General features: G+C 37.5%; 1 protein-coding gene across 1 annotated transcript in view; it reads left to right on the top strand.

Moving 5' to 3' along the window:
- LOC118320938 (CUB and sushi domain-containing protein 1-like) overlaps positions 1-10527 on the top strand; it is a 263711-nt gene that overhangs the window by 95550 nt on the left and 157634 nt on the right. Inside the window, exons 6-7 of the mRNA XM_035652065.1 lie at positions 5579-5691; positions 6582-6659. Coding sequence (XP_035507958.1) covers positions 5579-5691; positions 6582-6659 — 191 coding nt within the window. The remainder of the gene's footprint in view (positions 1-5578; positions 5692-6581; positions 6660-10527) is intronic.

The following is a 10527-nucleotide window of genomic DNA, read 5'->3' as shown; positions in this document are numbered from 1 at the left end:
ACTTTTTGTCTTTGATGCACATGACTGGCTGTCAGTCTTATGGATTGTATCGGTAGGTTAAACTCCCAAGATTCCTGAACTTCTCCCCATGAGGCAGTTCTTTATCTTTGTAGAACAATCAAACAATTAGGATCTCAGTCATGAAGCTGTTGATTCTCATCCATAGCAAATTACACTTTGTAAACATCCTTAGGGAAATCAGAGATGGCGGTCTGATGAACCTAAAAGGACAACATCATCTGCAAACAGCAGAAAATGCCAAGCTAATGTCACTGCCCACTTCCTCCTTGTCATTTTTAAAACAAACAGAAGAAAAGGCAGTGGTGTGCCCTTATCACAGTCTGCTGCCTCGCTTGAACAAATGGTACTTATTTCTGCAGCATTTCTCACAGTAAACTCTAAAAACATTCATAAGCATTTGACAAAACCCCAAAACACATGCAGACAAAATTAGCAAATCCCCATCACTGCATCTTGAAGTGGATAACATGATGACCCATTTTTCCATGACCAAGACAGAGCCCACATTGCTTTTCAATAAATGTGAGGTATAACAGTCAGCCAGAATTTCTTTTCTGGCACACTGACCTTGGAAGGCTTTCCCAGAAAAGGTTTAGCTGTGTAATTCCTTGATCATTCGAACACTCCAGCCCCCTTACTGAAACTTGGGAATGGCTGGCCTTGTCTGCCAATTCAAAGGGCACCACAACAGGCCTGCAGCATCTGTGGATGAACCTTGTCCATCTTCTGTGCTTTGCCAGGAAGAATTCAGTGACATCTGCCAAGGAAATAGGCCCAGACTTCTCCACACTCTCTCTAACCTGAATCTTTTCTTTCTTCCTATTTGCTCTGCCTTCCTATCACTCTGTTACCTCTCGTTTCACTCCTCCCATTAAGTCCCTTTTCTTTCTGATCCTCTTCCACTGCTTCCATTTTACCTCCTCCTCGTTGGCGCTCTCCTCACTCCCCTTTTTGTAACCACCAGCCCTCTCTTAGTCTCTTTTCTCTACTTTGCAACACCTCTCTTGTCCTGTTATTACATTTACATTTTAAATTATGTTTACCCGCTCTGTGTGTGTCTTTCTGTGTGAGTGCGTGGGGGTGTTATGAGATTAAAAGTACCGGTGTACCAGGGTTTTGCACTAAGCACTTGGAATAAACAGCTATCTGTTGTGGATAATGTGCTTTCCAACTTTTCTGACTTGTATCCAATCATTTATTTTTACAGTGCCTTTTTGTCATTTTGCAGATGCTTACATCCACAGGGAGTTGCAATAAGTGCAGCAGTGGAAATAATGCATTGCAATACAAGCAGCTAATAGGGAGGGCAAGGGCTAAAGCAACAGTGCCTGGACAGTAGAAAGTAGTGTCTCTGTGATGACCAAAAAGCTAGTGGTCTAATAATAGGGAAGTGCTGCAGCGAGCACAGAAATACCTCTCTCCTGCTCTTGGTTTCTTTGTCCCCCCTCCTCTGTTTTGTGACTTAGCCTTTCTTCTCCTATTGTCTACTCTTCTCAGGTGTGTCAACCCCCTGCTCTCCTTTACTCTTATCTCCACTCTTTTTTTTAGTTGGGCAACCACTCCTTTCTGTTTCTCCTCCCTTTTTGTTTTATTCCCATATAAGTGTGTTTCTGTATGTAAGAGTTTCTCTCTCACATCACTCCTCTCCTTCCAGCTTCACTTACTTTCTCATTTATCTCTATCCTTTGCAACTTGGTGTTTGTAATGTCTAACCTCATTTAGACTTGCTTCCTCGCCTCTCCTTTCTTAACTTTCGACCTCTCCTCATGGTTTGTGTAACCTCTCTCCTCCTGTTCATTTAATTTCCCACTCTGTGTTCTAAATCCATCAGCCCCTTTTTCTCCCCAGGTTTTCTCACAGATTTTTCGTTGTCCTCTTTCTTCTTGTTGTCTATAGCATACTCACTGTCCAACCTGTCCTTCATTATCTCTCTCTCCCCTACTCTCTCCCCCCTCATACGTATTATTTTTACCAACTTCTTTCAAACTATTAGCAGTCTCTCCTCTCTTCTCATTTGCTCCTTCATTCTTCCCTTTCCTTTCAGTTCAGTCTCATGTATCATCCCTCTCTCTCCTCCTCCTCTCTGACCTCTTGTCTCTCCCTTATTCCAGTGTCAGGCAGCTGGCCAGTCTCCATGAATAATGGAAGAGATGCAGCACATCTCTCACTTTTTATCTGTTACTCTCTCTACTTTTCAAATTTCCCTATCTTTTTGTCTGTATTGCTCTGATTTAGTTAAACTTATTTATACCACAACATGCATTCTTTTAGTACTAGCCTCCACCCTTAACCAAATTCCTGACTCTGAAAAAGCCATTTGAAGATGGGCTGTTTTTCAGCAAGCTCTCTTCACCATTGTTAAAGCTGTGATAATGGATTTCTTACCACTGGAGAGCAGGAAGGAGACACCAAATCACCAAAATGTGCACACATTTAGTAAAATACAGAGGACAAGCAAGAAAAAATCTCCCAAAGCAAATGCATGCATAAAGAGCTCCTCTGGGAACGACTTATCGCTCTTAATCTTTTTGAAACTGTTGACTGCTGCTGGCCATTAGTGTCTGGTGACTTGACATAATGAATGGATGTCATTTCAGCACTCACTGGGTCACATGACAGGGCAGACCTATCCTCCAAAACCAAGAAAATCTGCATGAGTCCTTCAATAAACATACATTGTTAAGATGATATATATCATCATGGGATTAATAGAACAGGTATACAATAACACTGGAGTTGTACATAACATTTACATACATTTACAACAATATTATATCACCATCATCACATATGAATAGTATTTTACATTGCATAACCACCATTTTCCAAATGGAAAAGACCTGAGGCAGTAACAGTATAATACTAGCAGTTATTTCCCAATGTAATACTCAACAGGCGTAATTGTTTTTCTTCAGAACAGAAATCTAATGGTACGACTTTACTATCACAAGTGAGTCAGCACCCCTCATCTTGTTTCTACTAAATCAAACAATATCCGAGACACAATTAAGTCTTCATGGTCAGCATCTGACAAGCAATTAACTAATCTTAGGTATTTTCTTAGGTTTCCAACAAGTTTAATTCCAATGTCCAATAATAGGTAAGTTTGAGTTAATTATGACTGGGAGATTACCCCTTAAAGATGAATTTATTGCCATAGATTTAATTTTGATACTATATACTATCTGATAAAATATTGATTCTCCCACTATTGTCAGTTCACTACCATTTTTTCATGACTTTAATAAGGCAAATCATTAACTTCTAGAATTGTTCTTTGACTTTTACTTCTTCATTGAAATATATATCTAAAGAAATTCTTCCAGCTTTGAATGAAATGTAAACTGACTTCAGTCTGAGACAAAAACAGCAAAGTCCAGGATATTGTTATATAACAGCAAGCTGTTTTATCATATAAATCTTTTTTTTTTTTTACCAGAGAATTTGTCTAAGAACATTTTCTTTTACCATGCTGATTTAGCAAGTATAGCTCAGATAAAATCACACACTTACCACGTAACCAGGGTAAACGTGCACTGAAATTTGAAAAAAAAAGACATACTCGACTAACAATATATAGTATCATAGTATATAGTGAACTATATTCGCTGTCTGACATTTTATTTTATGTAATGCCCTCAAAACTTATTAACATATAAACATATAAACTTAAAAAACATATTATTTTTCCTCTGGTTTTTAAGCTCAAATCTCAGACATCATTATGTCACATTACCAGGCATGTCTATTTAATCACTCTACTGTAGTCTATTCACTGCGTATGCTATAGTTAAAATTGCCATTTTTTCATGGATTTTTCTCAAACTGTCTCTTTCACAGATACAGAACTTAATAATAAGCACTCAGTAAGGTCCTCTAACAAGCGTTCTTAATATTTTTTTTTACCACTTCTTATATTATGTTTCTGCCCTTTTCCTTATCTATGTTTCTTCCTTCCTCACTGTCTCTCCCTATCTACTCAGTACACCTGCGGCATTATTAAAGGGCAGTTACAGTGGCTCTTGTTGCTCCAGGGAGGATGGTAGAACATTGGCTTCCAGGCAGTTTCTTACATCATTTCCTTTTTTGTCTCAGTGCACCATTTTCCCACTTTTTAATTTTTTATTTATTTTTTAACCACCGCCTTGGTTGCCGTTGGTAACGAAATGCGAGAGCAGCTAAAGCTGATGTAAGACTTACCATAGGCAACCAACTCGTCGTCTCAGTGGTGATGCTTTAGAAACAGTTTTTGAAGATGTGAACTTTGCTGACTTTCTACTACTTTATTACTTCCAGTCACCTCTTCTACTGTATTATTTCTCTTCTCTTCCTGTATTGCTTTGTTTTTATCGCAAATAAGTATAAGACACATTAATAAAACAGTAATTATACTTTATCCTCAGCCCAGAATGATGGGTAATCATACATATACACCTTTTTCACAATATTCCAAACCATTATATAGTAATTTAGACAATGTCACATTATGGCATTCTCTTGCTTTTCAATTAATCAGAGCTGTTTTTTGTTGGGTAGATTTGCTGAATATTCCCTCAGTTAGGCACAGACTTATACGTGGGAGTTATACTGTACCTATTACAACCGCAGCGCTCCGCTTCTGGTCAGTGGTGATCATTATGGGAAGGGATAATATCATTCATTCAATTCCCACATCCAAATTTTCCAAGCCAGTGGAACAAATTGCCTTTCAGCTAAAACCTCCTTAAATTACAGCCAGCCTTTGCACCTCAGAGGACAACACAAAGTGGCCTCAAAATCATACTTTGAACTCTCTGGAAAGTTCTGCCTCAAATAGGGATATGTTTTATGTATAGGCCTTCAGCTGAAGCAATGTAGATCCTGGAGTTGTTCACACTATTGTGTTCTGCATTGTATGATATGCTGTAGTTACGATTGTTTGTGACGAGTAATTTCACAACAGTGGTTGGTCTTGCTGCAATCTATAATGCTGCAGTCCGTAATCACATGGCAATTTTGAAGCACTTTCCTCCAACAACTGCCTTTCGTTTTTTGTACCTCAAACTGAAATATGTAAAGCTCATGCTCCGTGAACACATCCACGAACCGAGTGCACGTACTGTAACAGAAAGTTGACAAACATTGTCCATCCTTGAAAGAGGACGTAATCTCTCTATCAGCGGGATATTCGCCAACCATTTGGACCACGCTGAAACATATGACCCATTCTCACAACAATAATATAATGCAATATGGTTTATTCACTGGAGAGGGGTTCTGTCTTTGTGCCCAAAGGTGGTTACTCTGGATTTGCAAAACCAACAGCTTGGGTTTTTCTTTTACATCATACCATCTCTTTCCCATCTGCCTTGTCTTTCTCAGCTGTATTCTCTGTAGTATAGTGTAAATATACTAAAGAACAAAGAGTAAGTGTAAGTAAACTCTAATGTACAAAGGCTGATACAAATACAATGTGAATATTAGGTCTTAGGTTTTGGCTCTGCCTACATTCGCCAACTACTTCTCTTTGGTTTTTGTTGGTTTTTTTATGAATAATTTCCTATTTGCTTTCTTCCAGGCTGACTGGTACAACCCTGCCCTCACCAGTAATATCAAATAAGAACTGGCTTCGGATACATTTCACCTCAGACAGCAACCATCGAAGAAAAGGATTCAGTGCTCAATACCAAGGTATATCACACTCGTATAGTCTTATTGTTTATGTATTCTCTGCCTTCCCTTTTTTAAGCATTTGGTATATACAACATAGTACAATAACACATAATACAACAAGTATTTATATACAATTATTTGTATATGTATGTATTTAAGTCAGATGTCTTTCACATTTATTGTACAAACTAATCTACACATCATAACTCATAGAAAATAGGACTGGGAATACATGGTCATTATACTGCACTGTATATTCATATGCTGTAGTTTAGAATAGCAATTATTTGGGACAGAAGTCTGAAACCACCTGACTGGACTTGCTGGACCTTTCCTGTCATCTAATTGACTGGTTGTATGACTTAATTACCATATTAAAGTGCATATTAGTTTCCACGTGGCAGCTCAGATTTAATTGGGCAACACAGTGATCCAAACCCTGTCTCTCTTGCAGATATGCAGGACGAGAGACAGGTCTCGCATCACCTTGTACTGTCTTTCCATCTCTTTTTATATTCACTTTTAACTGTCTGTTTCTTCCTGAGTTATCAGTCTCTTGCTCTTGCCATTGGTACTTCTGTCATTTTCTTTCTGTCTGTCTCTTCTATATGGGATGTTGTTGTGTGTGTGTGTTGCTGCTACTTAGGATAAAATAGATGGAATACATTTGAATGCTGCTCTACTGCTTTGCTCTTCTCCCCCCTTTTCTCCTCCCTTGTCCCTACTGTTATGTGGCTTTTAATATCTTCTTTCCTTTTTCTACCTGTTCTAATTTTCAGTGTTTTATTTGTTGTAGGTTTGTTATAAGAGGAAGGCTGTGAAACTTCACACAGTAATAATCACTTGAAAGATTTACAGTAAGTCTTGATTATTAAATGAATAATCTCCATCTCCTCTCTTTTTTGCAGTGAAGAAAGCAATAGAGTTGAAGTCCAGAGGGGTGAAGATGATGCCCAGTAAAGACTCCAGTCACAAAAATGCTGTCTGTAAGTAAACTATTGTCTGCTGTTTGTGTCTGCTTGTAGATAGTGTGATCATACATTGATACACATTTGGTGCGTGCATGCACACACACACTCTCTCTCTCTCTTACACACACACACACACACACACACACATACATACTGCATGAACACACAAGGACACACAGCCTGTATCCATCTTTCATGTGGCAGTAGCAGTGATTTCATCTATTTTTCACTGGGGTTGCCCTTCCAGGAGACAAGAATTACTACCACAATCTCCCCTTTTCGGTTTCTTCTGTCTTTTACTTCTTTCCTTCAAACGGTCAGAGGTCAATATGAAACCAGCTCTATAAATAGATATAGGTTATTTGTATTTATAGAAGCAAATATATATTTAAAATATGCCCAGTATTTGCAAATACATTTTATTTTTATGCTACAGTAACAAACAAAATAATTTTGACTAATTTAAACTATTCTTACAATTCAGTTGATTACAAACCAACCAATGATGCAGATAAACAATTCCCTTTTACAATTACTTCTCAGAAAGTAAAACAAGCTGAGAGAGAAAAATGTGAAAACATAATCCTGGATGAACCATGAAGCATATAAAGTATATAATTTTTGTTGATACTGGAAGAGGTGTTAATTAAAGTCTATGGCCAATCTGGAAGCCGTAATTTTGGAGTGTTGTGTGTTGCTGCTTGGAATTCATGTCATTTTGTCAGCCCCCTGTACAGCCATCATGTTTGGATACCAAAGGCATACTCATTGGTCTCTTTCATTTTCAACTTTAAAGAAATGTCTTTGTCACACACAGTGAACCTCCCTGGGATTGATGATGATCTGACTACAGTCCATAATAAACTCAATGCACCATAGTGACTCACTTTCTGCTGGCTATAGTTATTGCTTCCCAAAGGATAAGTCCTTGTATTGTCCATTTCAGCTTTTCATTATATTCTAAATTTTTAAATTTGCAAAAGCTAAGTAGAGTCTAGAGGTTTTGTGTTGGGATTCTTCATTGCCAAAGCTGGGAAAGTGCCCAGTGCCCACTGCATCTTATTCATTCCCTCTCATGGTGCAGCCAAGAATCCAGAAAAACACAGTGTCATCTCCATCAGGTGAAGTCATTAATGGGTACATTTTTGACAGCCCACCTCTGAGACATATTGTACATAAAGCCAGTAGATTCTATTATTCAAATGTAGTGAACATTAGTGAGAACCATTATATGGAGTAGAAAAATGTAGTTTTTCTTTAGTTTCTGTCTTACTACAGTATTTTCTACTAATCTCCCTCCTGTCCTGACCCATTTCCATGTTCTTAGGTCTGTGCTAAGTACTAATATTATTATTTATATATTGTATGGAGCTTACATGTCCTACATGCTGTGGTAAAAGCCACTTTTAAACTTATATATACTGATAATGCAATGCATGATTATATGTTAAAGCTAATAATGAGAATAATTTGCAGTTTTTGGATTGAAAATTATTTAAATGATTCAGCAGGAACTCGAAACCTTCTGCTCACCCACCTACAGTAACAGAGTAGCTAGTGTGTTGTTGGTACAGTAAAAATATCCTTAGCCAACCAGCCAAGTAACATGAGGGTGAATCTATTATTTTCTGAACTGATGAACAGGGTTCCCAACAAAAACAACAGCATCATTTGTTTCAGCAAATGCCCCAAAAATATGTTTGTGTTCAAGTGGCCCTCAAGCAGCCACTGGGTTGTCCAATGGGGGCAAAGAAGGACATAATGTGACATTGTTATAGAGCCAAAGTCCACAGAGGGTCAGGGTGGTTGGATGAGTTAACAACATGATATCAACTGTCAATGTTTCCCTTGCATTAACCAAGGCAGACAGTATGGGTGCAGACAAGAAATTTGTTTAATTAGGGTTTCATCTAGGACAGGTGTGGAAAAACTGTGTATGTTAAAATATAAAGTGGTTACAACATAATTGTTTCTTTATTTAAGGAGGGACAATGCACTTTAATTAACATGAGCACTTGACTCAATTTTCCCTAAATGTGCCGGATTTAGCCATACACTCCAATTGTCATCTTTAGTCCCTAATTATTAATAATTACGATATAGAATATGAATTTAAATACATGCACATTTTCAGATTTCTAACTAAATAACCACTGGCATTCTTGTTGATTAGCCCAATGTGCAGTGTGTTACACATGTTGTCTTAAAAAGGTGATGCACAGTAAAAGCAATCAATGCCTGCAGAGCTTCTCATTGTATTATCAGATTAGTATGTGATATGAAGAAAACTGAAATTTCATGGTTTTCTGCACAATAAAAAAATAACTAAAGTAAGGCTTTGTCAGAGAAGGTCTCAAGATGATTCATAACTAATACATCATTAGTTTGTTTCAGTGCTGGCAAAAATTGCACAGTAGGTGTCAATTTGTATGGTTTATTTTAGAATTCAGGCCATTAAAAGAAACCTCTCCAGTGGCTGTGTTTAAAGTATTCACTTAGTTTCAGTTTCACTGTGATATTTTCACATCTGATGAACCATCTTCGCAAGCTACTGATTATACAGGGATTAGAATACATCAGTTGTTATTTAAAAAGAAAGAGGCAAATAAGCTCCTCCACTCATATTGTGAGCAGCTGAAGATCTTGTATAGCTCTGTGTATAGTGTTTAATTAGTTGATCAAAATGGGAGGTCAAGGCATACAGTGTTTTTATGTGGACCTCAGGAAAAATTGTTTTCACCTCAGTGGCAGCTAATGGAAATCCAAATAAACTTAAACATTATATTGACCACACAGCAGTAAAACGATGAATTTAATGATAAATGTGATAAATATCCCTACAGTCTGTGGCAGCAGACATATTTCTTGGAGACATCTCTAAAACAGTATTCAGATCATGTGACAAAGGCTTTTAATTATTACGGAAGCCCAAGCTCATACCTCATCCATTCCTTAGCATTTGGCTTCATAATAAAACCCTCATCAATAATTCTGCAGATTTACACGCTCAGCCAAGCATGTGCTGGTGCAATTAACATTAGTATGGTGTTTGTTGTGTGTATGTGTATGTGTGTATATGTGAAAAAGAAATCTTATGTGCTTATGTGCTTCTTCATGTGTTGCAGCAATTAAAATTAAAACGGGTATGCTCTGTGTGTATTTCAGTGTGTGCATGCATACGTGAGAAGTTCCCAGGGAAAATAAGTTTATTATTTATTTTATTATTTATTAACAGTTCAGATCTCTCTTTTACATACACACACTTTGTCTTTACACAGATACACACATATACATAAATATATATATATATATATATATATATATATATTAAGTTGTCTCAGCGTGAGAAAATTGCCTGAAGTCATTCTGCTGAGTCTGAAGATATTGCATGTGTTATAAGAAGGGCCAAGCTAACAAAAACATATTGTTTTGAAGGAACTCTCTTACCATAGGGATCTATGGAGCTTTCTCTCTGGAGGGGGGTCACAAAGCTCACGGTTCAGATAGTTACACAGTTTATGTCATGGATCTGATAATTTTTCAGATCAGCAAAAAACACTTTTTTTTAATTAATTTAAAAATGTGTTACTTTGGCTCGGATGTAATCGCCTCCCTCTGACTGAAGTCGTCACTCTGTAGTCTCGCTCAGTGTCCCACCCACAGCACATCTGATTGTTTACACTTCCAGTTAATAGCCTAGCTAGCTTTAAAAAAAAAAAAGAAAAAGTAATAGCCTATCAACACTGAAGCTTGTGCCACAAATTTTGCAATTAATCCAAAGTTCACATACATGCCAAACTCTGTGTGTGTGTGTGTATGTGGGTGGGGTGGGGAGGCAAACAGTTCATTATTCGTTGAAGTGAAATGGGCTTTTGTTTAGATC

Source organism: Morone saxatilis, unplaced genomic scaffold (assembly GCF_004916995.1).
Source record: "Morone saxatilis isolate NCDOM2014 unplaced genomic scaffold, NCSU_SB_2.0 Contig11, whole genome shotgun sequence".
NCBI classification, from domain to species: domain Eukaryota; kingdom Metazoa; phylum Chordata; class Actinopteri; family Moronidae; genus Morone; species Morone saxatilis.
This window is presented reverse-complemented; position numbering and strand designations above follow the sequence as displayed.